The sequence below is a fragment of the Crinia signifera genome, chromosome 19 (genome assembly GCF_055691185.1).
Source record: "Crinia signifera chromosome 19, ASM5569118v1, whole genome shotgun sequence".
NCBI classification, from domain to species: domain Eukaryota; kingdom Metazoa; phylum Chordata; class Amphibia; order Anura; family Myobatrachidae; genus Crinia; species Crinia signifera.
Window position 1 is genome coordinate 3,201,311 of NC_139226.1, and position 21,125 is coordinate 3,222,435.

The 21,125-nt window shown below is 52.0% G+C and overlaps 1 protein-coding gene across 1 annotated transcript in view; it reads left to right on the top strand.

Moving 5' to 3' along the window:
* The first annotated feature begins 4,980 nt into the window (after window positions 1–4,980).
* Window positions 4,981–21,125, top strand: part of SH2D5 (SH2 domain containing 5) — a 63,610-nt gene continuing 47,465 nt past the window's right edge. Inside the window, exon 1 of the mRNA XM_083161805.1 lies at window positions 4,981–5,118. Within this exon, the coding sequence (XP_083017931.1) occupies window positions 5,044–5,118 (75 nt within the window). The 5' untranslated portion in view covers window positions 4,981–5,043. The remainder of the gene's footprint in view (window positions 5,119–21,125) is intronic.

A 21,125-nucleotide genomic window follows, 5' to 3' on the forward strand; every position in this document is an offset into this window, starting at 1 on the left:
GTGCAGCGGTGTATAATACAGAGTAACAGTGAGCAGCAGTGTATAATACAGAGTAACAATGAGCAGCAGTGTATAATACAGAGTAACAGTGAGCAGTGCCGCAGTGTATACTACAGAGTAACAGTGAGCAGTGCAGCGGTGTATAATACAGAGTAACAGTGAGCAGCAGTGTACTGTATAACACAGAGTAATGTAGGAGTATATAATACAGAGTAACAGCGAGCAGCAGTGTATAATACAGAGTAATAGTGAGCAGCAGTGTATAATACAGAGTAACAGTGAGCAGCAGTGTATAATACAGAGTAACAGTGAGCAGCAGTGTATAATACAGAGTAACAGTGAGCAGCAGTGTTTAATACAGAGTAACAATGAGCAGCAGTGTATAATACAGAGTAACAGTGAGCAGCAGTGTATAATACAGAGTAACAATGAGCAGCAGTGTATAATACAGAGTAACAATGAGCAGTGCCGCAGTGTATACTACAGAGTAACAGTGAGCAGTGCAGCGGTGTATAATACAGGGTAACAGTGAGCAGCAGTGTACTGTATAACACAGAGTAATGTAGGAGTATATAATATAGAGTAACAGTGAGCAGTAGTGTATAATACAGAGTAACAGTGAGCAGCAGTGTTTAATACAGAGTAACAATGAGCAGCAGTGTATAATACAGAGTAACAGTGAGCAGCAGTGTATAATACAGAGTAACAATGAGCAGCAGTGTATAATACAGAGTAACAGTGAGCAGTGCCGCAGTGTATAATACAGAATAACAGTGTGCAGCTTATTCTCAGGTGTTTCACCAATCTATACTTTATGCTGACACTGATTTTTGGACCACACACGTTGACGAGATCACACAGGGGAGGATCCAGTATGAGAGTCCCACTGCTGCCATCAGAAATGTAAACAGGCAGGGCCCTTCCACCCTCTCTAACCCCTGTTGAGACCTCCGGTGCCCGCAGCACTGACCACACTACTCTTTGTTTATGACTAATTATACTTGATAGACTCCAGTCCTGGGCCCCCTTTCTGTCTGGGCCCTGTACCATATTCCCGACAGTCCCAACCCCCTCGATGGCGGCCCTGAGTGTCTGCATTTTCTGGGGCCCATAAATGAGTTTTACTGGCAATACAAAGGACTATGTAGGTGCCAGCATGCGCTACATAGCACGTAACTACCCTGCTGCGCACCTGCAGTGAGCTTCCTGACAACCTTTGTCACACGCCAACACCTCACATACCTCATAATCTGCAAAGCCTTGTGGGATAATCCCACAGCTCATTATAGGAATAGTCCGGGCAAACACTGACGTCCGCTAGCACGGCCATGGCCAGGTATGTGCAGGAATCGAAGGAAAGAGGTGGCATCCTTATAGGTGAGTGTATGACTATGGGTTATGGCATGAGATGCCAGCCTGCATACCCAAAAAGTCACATTACCCCCTTGTTACATACATAAGGGACATCCAACCTTTCATCTCGGGCAGTGGTTCTGAACGACCCCCAACAGTTAACAGCAGGTGCACAGATTACTCACTGACACATTTCCCAGGTCACCCGGCAGGTGCACAGGTGACTCATTACTCACTGACACATTTCCCAGGTCACCCGGCAGGTGCACAGGTGTACTAATTACTCACTGACACATTTCACGGGTCACCCGACAGGTGCACAGGTGCAGTCATTACTCACTGACACATTTCCCAGGTCACCCGGCAGGTGCACAGGTGTAGTCATTACTCACTGACACATTTACCATGTCACCCAACAGGTGTACAGGTGCACTCATTACTCACTGACACATTTCCCAGGTCACCCAGCAGATGCACAGGTGTACTCATTACTCACTGACACATTTCCCAGGTCACCCGGCAGGTGCACAGGTGTAGTCATTACTCACTGACACATTTCCCAGGTCACCCGGTAGGTGCACAGGTGTAGTCATTACTCACTGACACATTCCCCAGGTCACCCGGCAGGTGCACAGGTGTAGTCATTACTCACGGACACATTTCGCAGGTCACCCGGCAGGTGCACAGGTGTACTCATTACTCACTGACACATTCCCTAGGTCACTCGGCAGGTGCACAGGTGTAGTCATTACTCACGGACACATTTCGCAGGTCACCCGGCAGGTGCACAGGTGCAGTCATTACTCTCTGACACATTACCCAGGTCACCCTGCAGGTGCACAGGTGTACTCATTACTCACTGACACATTTCCCAGGTCTCCCAGCAGGTGCACAGGTGTACTCATTACCCACTGACAGATTTCCCAGGTGACAAATGTTTTTTTCTTCCTCCAAGATGTTGGGTAAGAACCCTAGCTCTATCATCATTTGTATACCAGCAACCCTTGGGCTTTGATTGGCCTGCAGCTCATTGCACACTAAAGCAGGTGACCATCGGTGGGAGAAAATATCGATGGTTACATTACAATGGCTAACCCACCTATGTCAGGATTACCTACCTGACCCTCTCCATGAGGGAGAACATGCTCCGCCTCTGGACTTCCCTGGTAATGTAGGATTGCAATCCTACATTACCAGGGAAGACCAGGAGCAGAGCATTGTGTCCTCCTGGAGAGGGGCATGCTGGGAGGTATGGATAATGTATGATTGCCAGCACCTGTGGGGAGCTAGGTAACTGATAAGAAAGGTGTCACCACAGGTGCTGGCAATCATACATTACCAGTGAAGCCCAGGAACAGAGCATTGTGTCCTCCTGGAGAGGGGCATGCTGGGAGGTATGGATAATGTATGATTGCCAGCACCTGTGGGGAGCTAGGTAACTGATAAGGTGTCACTACAGGTGCTGGCAATCATACATTACCAGGGAAGCCCAGGAGCAGAGCCTTGTGTCCTCCTGGAGAGGGGCATGCTGGGAGGTATGGATAATGTATGATTGCCAGCACCTGTGGGGAGCTAGGTAACTGATAAGAAAGGTGTCACCACAGGTGCTGGTAATACGACATTACCAGGGAAGTCCAGGAACAGAGCATTGTGTCCTCCTGGAGAGGGGCATGCTGCGAGGTATGGATAACGTATGATTGCCAGCACCTGTGGGGAGCTAGGTAACTGATAAGAAAGGTGTCACCACAGGTGCTGGCAATCATACATTACCAGGGAAGCCCAGGAGCAGAGCATTGTGTCCTCCTGGAGAGGGGCATGCTGGGAGGTATGGATAACGTATGATTGCCAGCACCTGTGGGGAGCTAGGTAACCGATAAGAAAGGTGTCACCACAGGTGATGGCAATTCTACATTACCAGGGAAGCCCAGGAACAGAGCATTGTGTCCTCCTGGAGAGGGGCATGCTGGGAGGTATGGATAATGTATGATTGCCAGCACCTGTGGGGAGCTAGGTAACTGATAAGAAAGGTGTCACCACAGGTGCTGGCAATCCGACATTACCAGGGAAGTCCAGGAACAGAGCACTGTGTCCTCCTGGAGAGGGGCATGCTGGGAAGTATGGATAACGTATGATTGCCAGCACCTGTGGGGAACTAGGTAACTGATAAGAAAGGTGTCACTACAGGTGATGGCAATCATACATTACCAGGGAAGTCCAGGAACAGAGCATTGTGTCCTCCTGGAGAGGGGCATGCTGGGAGGTATGGATAATGTATGATTGCCAGCACCTGTGGGGAGCTAGGTAACTGATAAGAAAGGTGTCACCACAGGTGCTGGTAATACGACATTACCAGGGAAGTCCAGGAACAGAGCATTGTGTCCTCCTGGAGAGGGGCATGCTGGGAGGTATGGATAATGTATGATTGCCAGCACCTGTGGGGAGCTAGGTAACTGATAAGAAAGGTGTCACCACAGGTGCTGGCAATCCTACATTACCAGGGAAGTCCAGGAACAGAGCATTCTGTACTCCTGGAGAGGGGCATGCTGGGAGGTATGGATAATGTATGATTGCCAGCACCTGTGGGGAGCTAGGTAACTGATAAGAAAGGTGTCACCACAGGTGCTGGCAATCATACATTACCAGGGAAGCCCAGGAGCAGAGCATTGTGTCCTCCTGGAGAGGAGCATGCTGGGAGGTATGGATAATGTAGGATTGCCAGCACCTGTGGGGAGCTAGGTAACTGATAAGAAAGGTGTCACCACAGGTGCTGGCAATCCTACATTACCAGGGAAGTCCAGGAGCAGAGCATTGTGTCCTCCTGGAGAGGGGCATGCTGGGAGGTATGGATAATGTATGATTGCCAGCACCTGTGGGGAGCTAGGTAACTGATAAGAAAGGTGTCACCACAGGTGCTGGCAATCATACATTCCCAGGGAAGCCCAGGAGCAGAGCATTGTGTCCTCCTGGAGAGGGGCATGCTGGGAGGTATGGATAATGTATGATTGCCAGCACCTATGGGGAGCTAGGTAACTGATAAGAAAGGTGTCACCACAGGTGCTGGCAATCATACATTACCAGGGAAGCCCAGGAACAGAGCATTGTGTCCTCCTGGAGAGGGGCATGCTGGGAGGTATGGATAATGTATGATTGCCAGCACCTGTGGGGAGCTAGGTAACTGATAAGAAAGGTGTCACCACAGGTGCTGGCAATCATACATTACCAGGGAAGCCCAGGAACAGAGCATTGTGTCCTCCTGGAGAGAGGCATGCTGGGAGGTATGGATAATGTAGGATTGCCAGCACCTGTGGGGAGCTAGGTAACTGATAAGAAAGGAGTCACCACAGGTGTTGGCAATCATTTTGTCCCTGAAGGAGAGGGTCAGGTAGGGTACATAGGGCCAGATGTTTCAAGCTTCACAAAGTGATAAAATGGAGAGTGATAAACACCTAGCCAGTCATTTTTCAAACTTAGCCTGTGGCATGACAGATAGGTGCTAATTGGCTAGGTGTTTATCACTCTCGATTTTATCACTTTGTGAAGCTTGATACATCTGGCCCATAGATACTGAGCTGCTGTACTGTTCACAACCAACTGCTGCTTACACATATGCTTCTATGCCACCAGGTGTGCTAAACCAGAGAAATCAGCTGTGACTGCCGTACAGTGACCGGGTTCTACCTCGTATGTAAAATGAAGAAGTCACATCCAGAGGGATCTTTAGGTGGAACGTGTCAGAGGGCTCATGTTGTAACCAAGTTTACGGAGGTGGGTGAGAGGGTATCGCCAGGGGCACAGACACGGGCAGCCTCTGTGTATTACACAGAATGGCTGCTGGTCACTAAGAACTAGGGACTCACAGCGTGATCCTTCCTCCCCATGGGCACAACATGTTGTCTCCCAGTGGCACAGGATCAGGACTGGTCGCCCAGCTACACCTGCTGCTAAGGATATATCTCAGTCACTATCTGGTGGACGATTCCTGCTATGCTTGGTATGGCATCATCTAGGGGATGTGTTTTCATAAGCTATGAGGGCGGGGGGAAGCTGCGATCAACCATAAACCAGAATAAGGCCCCTAGTATCTGTGCCCAGTTCTGTATAGGTCACTGGTGCGGCCTCATCTATATACTGTGCCCGGTTCTGTATAGGTCACTGGTGCGGCCTCATCTAGATACTGTGCCCAGTTCTGTATAGGTCACTGGTGCGGCCTCATCTAGATACTGTGCCCAGTTCTGTATAGGTCACTGGTGCGGCCTCATCTAGATACTGTGCCCAGTTCTGTATAGGTCACTGGTGCGGCCTCATCTAGATACTGTGCCCAGTTCTGTATAGGTCACTGGTGCGGCCTCATGTAGATACTGTGCCCAGTTCTGTATAGGTCACTGGTGCGGCCTCATCTAGATACTGTGTCCGGTTCTGTATAGGTCACTGGTGCGGCCTCATCTAGATACTGTGCCCGGTTCTGTATTGGTCACTGGTGCGGCCTCTGTATAGGTCACTGGCGCGGCCTCATCTAGATACTGTGCCCGGTTCTGTATAGGTCACTGGCGCGGCCTCATCTAGATACTGTGCCCGGTTCTGTATAGGTCACTGGCGCGGCCTCATCTAGATACTGTGCCCAGTTCTGTATAGGTCACTGGCGCGGCCTCATCTAGATACTGTGCCCAGTACTGTATAGGTCACTGGTGCGGCCTCATCTAGATACTGTGCCCAGTTCTGTATAGGTCACTGGTGCGGCCTCATCTAGATACTGTGCCCAGTTCTGTATAGGTCACTGGTGCGGCCTCATGTAGATACTGTGCCCAGTTCTGTATAGGTCACTGGTGCGGCCTCATCTAGATACTGTGTCCCGTTCTGTATAGGTCACTGGTGCGGCCTCATCTAGATACTGTGCCCGGTTCTGTATTGGTCACTGGTGCGGCCTCTGTATAGGTCACTGGCGCGGCCTCATCTAGATACTGTGCCCGGTTCTGTATAGGTCACTGGCGCGGCCTCATCTAGATACTGTGCCCGGTTCTGTATAGGTCACTGGTGCGGCCTCATCTAGATACTGTGCCCAGTACTGTATAGGTCACTGGTGCGGCCTCATCTAGATACTGTGCCCAGTTCTGTATAGGTCACTGGTGCAGCCTCATCTAGATACTGTGCCCGGTTCTGTATAGGTCACTGGTGCGGCCTCATCTAGATACTGTGCCCAGTTCTGTATAGGTCACTGGTGCGGCCTCATCTAGATACTGTGCCCAGTTCTGTATAGGTCACTGGTGCGGCCTCATCTAGATACTGTGCCCAGTTCTGTATAGGTCACTGGTGCGGCCTCATCTAGATACTGTGCCCAGTACTGTATAGGTCACTGGTGCGGCCTCATCTAGATACTGTGCCCAGTTCTGTATAGGTCACTGGTGCGGCCTCATCTAGATACTGTGCCCAGTACTGTATAGGTCACTGGTGCGGCCTCATCTAGATACTGTGCCCAGTTCTGTATAGGTCACTGGTGCGGCCTCATCTAGATACTGTGCCCAGTTCTGTATAGGTCACTGGTGCGGCCTCATGTAGATACTGTGCCCAGTTCTGTATAGGTCACTGGTGCGGCCTCATCTAGATACTGTGTCCGGTTCTGTATAGGTCACTGGTGCGGCCTCATCTAGATACTGTGCCCGGTTCTGTATTGGTCACTGGTGCGGCCTCTGTATAGGTCACTGGCGCGGCCTCATCTAGATACTGTGCCCGGTTCTGTATAGGTCACTGGCGCGGCCTCATCTAGATACTGTGCCCGGTTCTGTATAGGTCACTGGCGCGGCCTCATCTAGATACTGTGCCCAGTTCTGTATAGGTCACTGGCGCGGCCTCATCTAGATACTGTGCCCGGTTCTGTATAGGTCACTGGTGCGGCCTCATCTAGATACTGTGCCCGGTTCTGTATTGGTCACTGGTGCGGCCTCATCTAGATACTGTGCCCGGTTCTGTATAGGTCACTGGTGCGGCCTCATCTAGATACTGTGCCCGGTTCTGTGTAGGTCACTGGTGCGGCCTCATCTAGATACTGTGCCCGGTTCTGTATAGGTCACTGGTGCGGCCTCATCTAGATACTGTGCCCGGTTCTGTATAGGTCACTGGCGCGGCCTCATCTAGATACTGTGCCCGGTTCTGTATAGGTCACTGGTGCGGCCTCATCTAGATACTGTGCCCGGTTCTGTATAGGTCACTGGTGCGGCCTCATCTAGATACTGTGCCCGGTTCTGTATAGGTCACTGGTGCGGCCTCATCTAGATACTGTGCCCGGTTCTGTATAGGTCACTGGTGCGGCCTCATCTAGATACTGTGCCCGGTTCTGTATAGGTCACTGGTACGGCCTCATCTAGATACTGTGCCCAGTTCTGTACAGGTCACTGGTGCCGCCTCATCTAGATACTGTGCCCGGTTCTGTATAGGTCACTGGTGCGGCCTCATCTAGATACTGTGCCCAGTTCTGTATAGGTCACTGGTGCGGCCTCATCTAGATACTGTGCCCGGTTCTGTATAGGTCACTGGTGCAGCCTCATCTAGATACTGTGTCCGGTTCTGTATAGGTCACTGGTGCGGCCTCATCTAGATACTGTGCCCGGTTCTGTATAGGTCACTGGTGCAGCCTCATCTAGATACTGTGCCCGGTTCTGTATAGGTCACTGGTGAGGCCTCATCTAGATACTGTGCCTAGTTCTGTATAGGTCACTGGTGCGGCCTCATCTAGATACTGTGCCCGGTTCTGTATAGGTCACTGGTGCAGCCTCATCTAGATACTGTGTCCGGTTCTGTATAGGTCACTGGTGCGGCCTCATCTAGATACTGTGCCCAGTTCTGTATAGGTCACTGGTGAGGCCTCATCTAGATACTGTGCCCGGTTCTGTATAGGTCACTGGTACGGCCTCATCTAGATACTGTGCCCGGTTCTGTATAGGTCACTGGCGCGGCCTCATCTAGATACTGTGCCCGGTTCTGTATAGGTCACTGGTGCGGCCTCATCTAGATACTGTGCCCAGTTCTGTATAGGTCACTGGTGCGGCCTCATCTAGATACTGTGCCCAGTTCTGTATAGGTCACTGGTGCGGCCTCATCTAGATACTGTGCCCAGTTCTGTATAGGTCACTGGTGCGGCCTCATCTAGATACTGTGCCCAGTACTGTATAGGTCACTGGTGCGGCCTCATCTAGATACTGTGCCCAGTTCTGTATAGGTCACTGGTGCGGCCTCATCTAGATACTGTGCCCAGTACTGTATAGGTCACTGGTGCGGCCTCATCTAGATACTGTGCCCAGTTCTGTATAGGTCACTGGTGCGGCCTCATCTAGATACTGTGCCCAGTTCTGTATAGGTCACTGGTGCGGCCTCATGTAGATACTGTGCCCAGTTCTGTATAGGTCACTGGTGCGGCCTCATCTAGATACTGTGTCCGGTTCTGTATAGGTCACTGGTGCGGCCTCATCTAGATACTGTGCCCGGTTCTGTATTGGTCACTGGTGCGGCCTCTGTATAGGTCACTGGCGCGGCCTCATCTAGATACTGTGCCCGGTTCTGTATAGGTCACTGGCGCGGCCTCATCTAGATACTGTGCCCGGTTCTGTATAGGTCACTGGCGCGGCCTCATCTAGATACTGTGCCCGGTTCTGTATAGGTCACTGGCGCGGCCTCATCTAGATACTGTGCCCGGTTCTGTATAGGTCACTGGCGCGGCCTCATCTAGATACTGTGCCCGGTTCTGTATTGGTCACTGGTGCGGCCTCATCTAGATACTGTGCCCGGTTCTGTATAGGTCACTGGTGCGGCCTCATCTAGATACTGTGCCCGGTTCTGTGTAGGTCACTGGTGCGGCCTCATCTAGATACTGTGCCCGGTTCTGTATAGGTCACTGGTGCGGCCTCATCTAGATACTGTGCCCGGTTCTGTATAGGTCACTGGCGCGGCCTCATCTAGATACTGTGCCCGGTTCTGTATAGGTCACTGGCGCGGCCTCATCTAGATACTGTGCCCGGTTCTGTATAGGTCACTGGTGCGGCCTCATCTAGATACTGTGCCCGGTTCTGTATAGGTCACTGGTGCGGCCTCATCTAGATACTGTGCCCGGTTCTGTATAGGTCACTGGTGCGGCCTCATCTAGATACTGTGCCCGGTTCTGTATAGGTCACTGGTACGGCCTCATCTAGATACTGTGCCCAGTTCTGTACAGGTCACTGGTGCCGCCTCATCTAGATACTGTGCCCGGTTCTGTATAGGTCACTGGTGCGGCCTCATCTAGATACTGTGCCCAGTTCTGTATAGGTCACTGGTGCGGCCTCATCTAGATACTGTGCCCGGTTCTGTATAGGTCACTGGTGCGGCCTCATCTAGATACTGTGTCCGGTTCTGTATAGGTCACTGGTGCGGCCTCATCTAGATACTGTGCCCGGTTCTGTATAGGTCACTGGTGCAGCCTCATCTAGATACTGTGCCCGGTTCTGTATAGGTCACTGGTGAGGCCTCATCTAGATACTGTGCCTAGTTCTGTATAGGTCACTGGTGCGGCCTCATCTAGATACTGTGCCCGGTTCTGTATAGGTCACTGGTGCAGCCTCATCTAGATACTGTGTCCGGTTCTGTATAGGTCACTGGTGCGGCCTCATCTAGATACTGTGCCCAGTTCTGTATAGGTCACTGGTGAGGCCTCATCTAGATACTGTGCCCGGTTCTGTATAGGTCACTGGTACGGCCTCATCTAGATACTGTGCCCGGTTCTGTATAGGTCACTGGTACGGCCTCATCTAGATACTGTGCCCGGTTCTGTATAGGTCACTGGCGCGGCCTCATCTAGATACTGTGCCCGGTTCTGTATAGGTCACTGGTGCGGCCTCATCTAGATACTGTGCCCGGTTCTGTATAGGTCACTGGTGAAGCCTCATCTAGATACTGTGTCCAGTTCTGTATAGGTCACTGGTGCGGCCTCATCTAGATACTGTGCCTAGTTCTGTATAGGTCACTGGTGCGGCCTCATCTAGATACTGTGCCCGGTTCTGTATAGGTCACTGGTACGGCCTCATCTAGATACTGTGCCCAGTTCTGTATAGGTCACTGGTACGGCCTCATCTAGATACTGTGCACGGTTCTGTATAGTCACTGGTGCCGCCTCATCTAGATACTGTGCCCAGTTCTGTATAGGTCACTGGTGCGGCCTCATCTAGATACTGTGCCTAGTTCTGTATAGGTCACTGGTGCGGCCTCATCTAGATACTGTGCCCGGTTCTGTATAGGTCACTGGTACGGCCTCATCTAGATACTGTGCCCAGTTCTGTATAGGTCACTGGTACGGCCTCATCTATATACTGTGCCCGGTTCTGTATAGGTCACTGGTGCGGCCTCATCTAGATACTGTGCCCAGTTCTGTATAGGTCACTGGTGAGGCCTCATCTAGATACTGTGCCCAGTTCTTTATAGGTCACTGGTGCGGCCTCATCTAGATACTGTGCCCGGTTCTGTATAGGTCACTGGTGCGGCCTCATCTATATACTGTGTCCTGTTCTGTATAGGTCACTGGTGCGGCCTCATCTAGATACTGTGCCCGGTTCTGTATAGGTCACTGGTGCGGCCTCATCTAGATACTGTGTCCAGTTCTGTATAGGTCACTGGTGCCGCCTCATCTAGATACTGTGCCCGGTTCTGTATAGGTCACTGGTGCGGCCTCATCTAGATACTGTGCCTAGTTCTGTATAGGTCACTGGTGCTGCCTCATCTAGATACTGTGCCCGGTTCTGTATAGGTCACTGGTGCGGCCTCATCTAGATACTGTGCCCAGTTCTGTATAGGTCACTGGTGCATCCTCATCTAGATACTGTGCCCGGTTCTGTATAGGTCACTGGTGCGGCCTCATCTATATACTGTGTCCTGTTCTGTATAGGTCACTGGTGCGGCCTCATCTAGATACTGTGCCCGGTTCTGTATAGGTCACTGGTGCGGCCTCATCTAGATACTGTGTCCAGTTCTGTATAGGTCACTGGTGCCGCCTCATCTAGATACTGTGCCCGGTTCTGTATAGGTCACTGGTGCGGCCTCATCTAGATACTGTGCCCAGTTCTGTATAGGTCACTGGTGCTGCCTCATCTAGATACTGTGCCCGGTTCTGTATAGGTCACTGGTGCGGCCTCATCTAGATACTGTGCCCAGTTCTGTATAGGTCACTGGTGCGGCCTCATCTAGATACTGTGCCCAGTTCTGTATAGGTCACTGGTGCGGCCTCATCTAGATACTGTGCCCGGTTCTGTATAGGTCACTGGTGCCGCCTCATCTAGATACTGTGTCCGGTTCTGTATAGGTCACTGGTGCGGCCTCATCTAGATACTGTGCCCAGTTCTGTATAGGTCACTGGTGCAGCCTCATCTAGATACTGTGCCCGGTTCTGTATAGGTCACTGGTGCGGCCTCATCTAGATACTGTGCCCGGTTCTGTATAGGTCACTGGTGCAGCCTCATCTAGGTACTGTGCCCGGTTCTGTATAGGTCACTGGTGCGGCCTCATCTATATACTGTACTGTGGCCAGTTCTGTATAGGTCACTGGTGCGGCCTCATCTAGATACTGTGCCCAGTTCTGTATAGGTCACTGGTGCGGCCTCATCTAGATACTGTGTCCAGTTCTGTATAGGTCACTGGTGCCGCCTCATCTAGATACTGTGCCCGGTTCTGTATAGGTCACTGGTGCCGCCTCATCTAGATACTGTGCCCGGTTCTGTATAGGTCACTGGTGCGGCCTCATCTAGATACTGTGCCCGGTTCTGTATAGGTCACTGGTGCGGCCTCATCTAGATACTGTGCCCGGTTCTGTATAGGTCACTGGTGCGGCCACATCTAGATACTGTGCACAGTTCTGTATAGGTCACTGGTACGGCCTCATCTAGATACTGTGCCCAGTTCTGTATAGGTCACTGGTACGGCCTCATCTAGATACTGTGCCCGGTTCTGTATAGGTCACTGGTACGGCCTCATCTAGATACTGTGCCCAGTTCTGTATAGGTCACTGGTGAGGCCTCATCTAGATACTGTGCCCAGTTCTGTATAGGTCACTGGTACGGCCTCATCTAGATACTGTGTCCGGTTCTGTATAGGTCACTGGTACGGCCTCATCTATATACTGTGCCCAGTTCTGTATTGGTCACTGGTGCGGCCTCATCTAGATACTGTGCCCAGTACTGTATAGGTCACTGGTGCGGCCTCATCTAGATACTGTGCCCAGTTCTGTATAGGTCACTGGTGCGGCCTCATCTAGATACTGTGCCCGGTTCTGTATAGGTCACTGGTGCGGCCTCATCTAGATACTGTGCCCAGTTCTGTATAGGTCACTGGCGCCGCCTCATCTAGTTACTGTGCCCAGTTCTGTATAGGTCACTGGTGCGGCCTCATCTAGATACTGTGCCCAGTTCTGTATTGGTCACTGGTGCGGCCTCATCTAGATACTGTGCCCAGTACTGTATAGGTCACTGGTGCGGCCTCATCTAGATACTGTGCCCAGTACTGTATAGGTCACTGGTGCGGCCTCATCTAGATACTGTGCCCAGTTCTGTATAGGTCACTGGTACGGCCTCATCTAGATACTGTGCCCAGTTCTGTATAGGTCACTGGTACGGCCTCATCTAGATACTGTGCCCAGTTCTGTATAGGTCACTGGTGCAGCCTCATCTAGATACTGTGCCCAGTTCTGTATAGGTCACTGGTGCGGCCTCATCTAGATACTGTGCCCAGTTCTGTATAGGTCACTGGTGCGGCCTCATCTAGATACTGTGCCCATTTCTGTATAGGTCGCTGGTGTGGCCTCATCTAGATACTGTGCCCATTTCTGTATAGGTCGCTGGTGTGGCCTTATCTAGATACTGTGCCCGGTTCTGTATAGGTCACTGGCGCGGCCTCATCTAGATACTGTGCCCGGTTCTGTATAGGTCACTGGCGCGGCCTCATCTAGATACTGTGCCCAGTTCTGTATAGGTCACTGGTGCGGCCTCATCTATATACTGTGCCCGGTTCTGTATAGGTCACTGGTGCGGCCTCATCTAGATACTGTGCCCATTTCTGTATAGGTCGCTGGTGTGGCCTTATCTAGATACTGTGCCCGGTTCTGTATAGGTCACTGGCGCGGCCTCATCTAGATACTGTGCCCGGTTCTGTATAGGTCACTGGCGCGGCCTCATCTAGATACTGTGCCCAGTTCTGTATAGGTCACTGGTGCGGCCTCATCTAGATACTGTGTCCGGTTCTGTATAGGTCACTGGTGCGGCCTCATCTAGATACTGTGCCCGGTTCTGTATTGGTCACTGGTGCGGCCTCTGTATAGGTCACTGGCGCGGCCTCATCTAGATACTGTGCCCGGTTCTGTATAGGTCACTGGCGCGGCCTCATCTAGATACTGTGCCCGGTTCTGTATAGGTCACTGGCGCGGCCTCATCTAGATACTGTGCCCAGTTCTGTATAGGTCACTGGCGCGGCCTCATCTAGATACTGTGCCCGGTTCTGTATAGGTCACTGGTGCGGCCTCATCTAGATACTGTGCCCGGTTCTGTATTGGTCACTGGTGCGGCCTCATCTAGATACTGTGCCCGGTTCTGTATAGGTCACTGGTGCGGCCTCATCTAGATACTGTGCCCGGTTCTGTGTAGGTCACTGGTGCGGCCTCATCTAGATACTGTGCCCGGTTCTGTATAGGTCACTGGTGCGGCCTCATCTAGATACTGTGCCCGGTTCTGTATTGGTCACTGGTGCGGCCTCATCTAGATACTGTGCCCAGTTCTGTATAGGTCACTGGTGCGGCCTCATCTAGATACTGTGCCCATTTCTGTATAGGTCACTGGTGCGGCCTCATCTAGATACTGTGCCCATTTCTGTATAGGTCGCTGGTGTGGCCTCATCTAGATACTGTGCCCATTTCTGTATAGGTCGCTGGCGTGGCCTCATCTAGATACTGTGCCCGGTTCTGTATAGGTCGCTGGCGTGGCCTCATCTAGATACTGTGCCCGGTTCTGTATAGGTCACTGGCGCGGCCTCATCTAGATACTGTGCCCAGTTCTGTATAGGTCACTGGCGCGGCCTCATCTAGATACTGTGCCCAGTTCTGTATAGGTCACTGGCGCGGCCTCATCTAGATACTGTGCCCAGTTCTGTATAGGTCACTGGCGCGGCCTCATCTAGATACTGTGCCCAGTTCTGTATAGGTCACTGGTACGGCCTCATCTAGATACTGTGCCCAGTTCTGTATAGGTCGCTGGTGTGGCCTCATCTAGACACTGTGCCCAGTTCTGTATAGGTCGTTGGTGTGGCCTCATCTAGCTACTGTGCCCATTTCTGTATAGGTCGCTGGTGTGGCCTTATCTAGATACTGTGCCCGGTTCTGTATAGGTCACTGGCGCGGCCTCATCTAGATACTGTGCCCGGTTCTGTATAGGTCACTGGCGCGGCCTCATCTAGATACTGTGCCCAGTTCTGTATAGGTCACTGGTGCGGCCTCATCTAGATACTGTGTCCGGTTCTGTATAGGTCACTGGTGCGGCCTCATCTAGATACTGTGCCCGGTTCTGTATTGGTCACTGGTGCGGCCTCTGTATAGGTCACTGGCGCGGCCTCATCTAGATACTGTGCCCGGTTCTGTATAGGTCACTGGCGCGGCCTCATCTAGATACTGTGCCCGGTTCTGTATAGGTCACTGGTGCGGCCTCATCTAGATACTGTGCCCGGTTCTGTATAGGTCACTGGTGCGGCCTCATCTAGATACTGTGCCCGGTTCTGTGTAGGTCACTGGTGCGGCCTCATCTAGATACTGTGCCCGGTTCTGTATTGGTCACTGGTGCGGCCTCTGTATAGGTCACTGGCGCGGCCTCATCTAGATACTGTGCCCGGTTCTGTATAGGTCACTGGCGCGGCCTCATCTAGATACTGTGCCCAGTTCTGTATAGGTCACTGGTGCGGCCTCATCTAGATACTGTGCCCGGTTCTGTATAGGTCACTGGTGCGGCCTCATCTAGATACTGTGCCCGGTTCTGTGTAGGTCACTGGTGCGGCCTCATCTAGATACTGTGCCCGGTTCTGTATAGGTCACTGGTGCGGCCTCATCTAGATACTGTGCCCGGTTCTGTATTGGTCACTGGTGCGGCCTCATCTAGATACTGTGCCCAGTTCTGTGTAGGTCACTGGCGCGGCCTCATCTAGATACTGTGCCCGGTTCTGTATTGGTCACTGGTGCGGCCTCATCTAGATACTGTGCCCGGTTCTGTGTAGGTCACTGGTGCGGCCTTATCTAGATACTGTGCCCGGTTCTGTATAGGTCACTGGTGCGGCCTCATCTAGATACTGTGCCCGGTTCTGTATGGGTCACTGGTGCGGCCTCATCTAGATACTGTGCCCAGTTCTGTATAGGTCACTGGTGCGGCCTCATCTAGATACTGTGCCCAGTTCTGTATTGGTCACTGGTGCGGCCTCATCTAGATACTGTGCCCAGTTCTGTGTAGGTCACTGGTGCGGCCTCATCTAGATACTGTGCCCGGTTCTGTATTGGTCACTGGTGCGGCCTCATCTAGATACTGTGCCCGGTTCTGTGTAGGTCACTGGTGCGGCCTTATCTAGATACTGTGCCCGGTTCTGTATAGGTCACTGGTGCGGCCTCATCTAGATACTGTGCCCGGTTCTGTATAGGTCACTGGCGCGGCCTCATCTAGATACTGTGCCCAGTTCTGTATAGGTCACTGGTGCGGCCTCATCTAGATACTGTGTCCGGTTCTGTATAGGTCACTGGTGCGGCCTCATCTAGATACTGTGCCCAGTTCTGTATTGGTCACTGGTGCGGCCTCTGTATAGGTCACTGGCGCGGCCTCATCTAGATACTGTGCCCGGTTCTGTATAGGTCACTGGCGCGGCCTCATCTAGATACTGTGCCCGGTTCTGTATAGGTCACTGGTGCGGCCTCATCTAGATACTGTGCCCGGTTCTGTATAGGTCACTGGTGCGGCCTCATCTAGATACTGTGCCCGGTTCTGTGTAGGTCACTGGTGCGGCCTCATCTAGATACTGTGCCCGGTTCTGTATTGGTCACTGGTGCGGCCTCTGTATAGGTCACTGGCGCGGCCTCATCTAGATACTGTGTCCGGTTCTGTATAGGTCACTGGCGCGGCCTCATCTAGATACTGTGCCCAGTTCTGTATAGGTCACTGGTGCGGCCTCATCTAGATACTGTGCCCGGTTCTGTATAGGTCACTGGTGCGGCCTCATCTAGATACTGTGCCCGGTTCTGTGTAGGTCACTGGTGCGGCCTCATCTAGATACTGTGCCCGGTTCTGTATAGGTCACTGGTGCGGCCTCATCTAGATACTGTGCCCGGTTCTGTATTGGTCACTGGTGCGGCCTCATCTAGATACTGTGCCCAGTTCTGTGTAGGTCACTGGTGCGGCCTCATCTAGATACTGTGCCCGGTTCTGTATGGGTCACTGGTGCGGCCTCATCTAGATACTGTGCCCAGTTCTGTATAGGTCACTGGTGCGGCCTCATCTAGATACTGTGCCCAGTTCTGTATAGGTCACTGATGCATCCTCATCTACATACTGTGCCCAGTTCTGTATAGGTCACAGTTCATCACTGGTCCTGATGAAGACGTCCTGAAGACGTCGAAACGCGTTGAGCTCAGCCACATCCAAGATCCTGAGATTTATCCAAGCTTATCCCCTGACTTGGACCCTCCAATAGCCTGAACCACCTTGCACCAGGCTCCAGCACAGCAAACCGATTCCGGACCAGCTATCACCATCTTGGGCTACTTGCCCCCCATCTCCCAGGGCAGTGATCCACGGCGGTGCTATACCATCCCTCACCACCACTCCTGCCTCAATCCATCGGAGAACTAGGTCCACACCTCCCGGACAGAGATTTACGGCGGTGGCCATTCCATCTTCCACCCACCATTTCTGTTCTACTAACATCTGGAGGCAGTTGGACCCACCAGCTGGGAATTAACCGGTATTCTCTCAGGTTTCCAGATGAGATCCTGACATTTCTCCTTCATCGGTGGTAACTATAACCAGATACTGGCACAAGAACTGTCTTCATCATTTTTTTGGAGCCCAGTGCATGCATTATTCCCATTTTTCATCTTCTTTACCCCTTCCCCTATTTTTAACATATTGCGCAATTTTTTAACACGTGAATTTTTTCTTTATTTATGCTTAGAGAGTACTCTCTTAATTGTCACACTGTACAATAAATGTATTTTGTATTTTCTTAAACCAAGTGTTTAATCGTCATCATTCAGAGAAACCCAGCGCTGTATAACCCCCTTTTTTTGCTCTATACTCTATACGGGGAGACTTACACCCTCCCTCATACAGCAGCTTTAATTGGCTTCGAGGTTCACCTTCTTCTTTCTATCATCTAGATACTGTGCCCAGTTCTGTACAGGTCACTGGTGCACCCTCATCTAGATACTGTGCCCAGTTCTGTATAGGTCACTGGTGCGGCCTCATCTAGATACTGTGCCCGGTTCTGTATAGGTCACTGGTGCGGCCTCATCTAGATACTGTGCCCAGTTCTGTATAGGTCACTGATGCATCCTCATCTAGATACTGTGCCCAGTTCTGTATAGGTCACTGGTGCGGCCTCATCTAGATACTGTGCCCAGTTCTGTATAGGTCAGTGGTACGGCCTCATCTAGAGCATTGTGCCCAGTTCTGTATAGGTCACTGGTGCGGCCTCATCTAGATACTGTGCCCAGTTCTGTATAGGTCACTGGTGCGGCCTCATCTAGATACTGTGCCCAGTTCTGTATAGGTCACTGGTGCGGCCTCATCTAGATACTGTGTCCAGTTCTGTATAGGTCACTGGTGCGGCCTCATCTAGATACTGTGCCCAGTTCTGTATAGGTCACTGGTGCGGCCTCATCTAGATACTGTGTCCAGTTCTGTATAGGTCACTGGTGCGGCCTCATCTAGATACTGTGCCCAGTTCTGTATAGGTCACTGGTACGGGCTCATCTAGATACTGTGCCCAGTTCTGTATAGGTCACTGGTGCGGCCTCATCTAGATACTGTGCCCAGTGCTGTATAGATCACTGGTGCGGCCTCTTCTAGATACTGTTCCCAGTTCTGTATAGGTCACTGGTGCGGCCTCATCTAGATACTGTGCCCGGTTCTGTATAGGTCACTGGTGCCGCCTCATCTATATACTGTGCCCAGTTCTGTATAGGTCACTGGTGAGGCCTCATCTAGATACTGTGCCCAGTTCTGTATAGGTCACTGGTGAGGCCTCATCTAGATACTGTGCCCAGTTCTGTATAGGTCACTGGTGCGGCCTCATCTAGATACTGTGCCCGGTTCTGTATAGGTCACTGGTGCGGCCTCATCTAGATACTGTGCCCGGGTCTGTATAGATCACTGGTGCGGCCTCATCTAGATACTGTGCCCGGTTCTGTATAGGTCACTGGTGCGGCCTCATCTAGATACTGTGCCCGGTTCTGTATAGGTCACTGGTGCGGCCTCATCTAGATACTGTGCCCGGTTCTGTATAGGTCACTGGTGCGGCCTCATCTAGATACTGTGCCCGGTTCTGTATAGGTCACTGGTACGGCCTCATCTAGATACTGTGCCCAGTTCTGTATAGGTCACTGGTGCGGCCTCATCTAGATACTGTGCCCGGTTCTGTATAGGTCACTGTTACGGCCTCATCTACATACTGTGCCCGTTTCTGTATAGGTCACTGGTACGGTCTCATCTAGATACTGTGCCCAGTGCTGTATAGGTCACTGGTGCGGCCTCATCTAGATACTGTGCCCAGTTCTGTATAGGTCACTGGTGCGGCCTCATCTAGATACTGTGCCCGGTTCTGTATAGGTCACTGGTGCCGCCTCATCTATATACTGTGCCCAGTTCTGTATAGGTCACTGGTGAGGCCTCATCTAGATACTGTGCCCAGTTCTGTATAGGTCACTGGTGCGGCCTCATCTAGATACTGTGCCCGGTTCTGTATAGGTCACTGGTGCGGCCTCATCTAGATACTGTGCCCGGGTCTGTATAGATCACTGGTGCGGCCTCATCTAGATACTGTGCCCGGTTCTGTATAGGTCACTGGTGCGGCCTCATCTAGATACTGTGCCCGGTTCTGTATAGGTCACTGGTGCGGCCTCATCTAGATACTGTGCCCGGTTCTGTATAGGTCACTGGTGCGGCCTCATCTAGATACTGTGCCCGGTTCTGTATAGGTCACTGGTACGGCCTCATCTAGATACTGTGCCCAGTTCTGTATAGGTCACTGGTGCGGCCTCATCTAGATACTGTGCCCGGTTCTGTATAGGTCACTGTTACGGCCTCATCTACATACTGTGCCCGTTTCTGTATAGGTCACTGGTACGGTCTCATCTAGATACTGTGCCCGGTTCTGTATAGGTCACTGGTGCGGCCTCATCTAGATACTGTGCCCGGTTCTGTATAGGTCACTGTTACGGCCTCATCTAGATACTGTGCCCGGTTCTGTATAGGTCACTGGTGCGGCCTCATCTAGATACTGTTCCCGGTTCTGTATAGGTCACTGGTACGGCCTCATCTAGATACTGTGCCCGTTTCTGTATAGGTCACTGGTACGGTCTCATCTAGATACTGTGCCCAGTTCTGTATAGGTCACTGGTGCGGCCTCATCTACATACTGTGCCCGTTTCTGTATAGGTCACTGGTACGGTCTCATCTAGATACTGTGCCCGGTTCTGTATAGTCACTGGTACGGTCTCATCTAGATACTGTGCCTAGTTCTGTATAGGTCACTGGTGCGGCCTCATCTGGCAGGCGTATAACGTGGACTTTAAATGTAGAGAACTCTGATGCTTCTGTTTGGTTTCTCCGCCAGCCCCAGATACAGGGAAGACATTGCTCACAGTACGTATCAGATAATCAGCTCCTAGTGGCAATGTTACAGACTGTGGGCAGGGTTACCACCCATCTGGGGTTACACCGTACAGTCCGGTAATTATGTCCGGCACCGGAGCGGTGGCGTTCCTGGACTATGCAATGTCCGGGAATCACTCTGGAGTTGGTGACATCTGGCAGAGAACAACCATTACACATCTTGCACCAGCTCGCAAGCCAATCAGAGCTTGCGGTGCGACAGCCAATCAGGAGTACAAGATTTGTAATAGCCGCGGACCTGCTCTGATACAGGCGGGCTGACCACCGCTCTCTGTCTGGCTGTCCCCACTATGAAAGAATTTAACTAAAGGCCCCCATACACTATGCGATTTGGTCCCGATTTCACCCAATTCAGATGGATCGGGCAGTGAAATCGGGCCAAATCGCAGGTATAGACACCCGGTCCGACCCAATGCGCGGTCCCGTGCGCATCGGGTCAGAGTCGGGAGGTCGGACCGGCTGTACATAAGATTTGCTAAATCTTATGTGCAGCCGGGCAGGGGACACAGGCGGCGGATGCTGGCGAGGGAGATGGGCAGGGGGAGCCGGAGGAGGGAGCTGTCAATGCTCCGTCCGGTGGAGGGAGCAGGGGGGGGGGCGGGGGACGCTTCTAGTAGCGCAGAGGCAGCGGACGCTGCGGGGACACAGGCGGCAGGAACGTAGAGGCGGGCAGGGGGAGCCGGGAGCCATCAGCGCTGGAGAAAAAAAAAGCCCATACAATGAATGGGCAGACTGTGATTGGCTGAGCGCTCTCTCAGCCAGTCAGCAATTGGCTGAGAGAGCGCTCAGCCAATCACAGGCCGCCCATTCATTGTATGGGCTTTTTTTTTTCCAGCGCTGACGGCTCCCCCTGCCGCC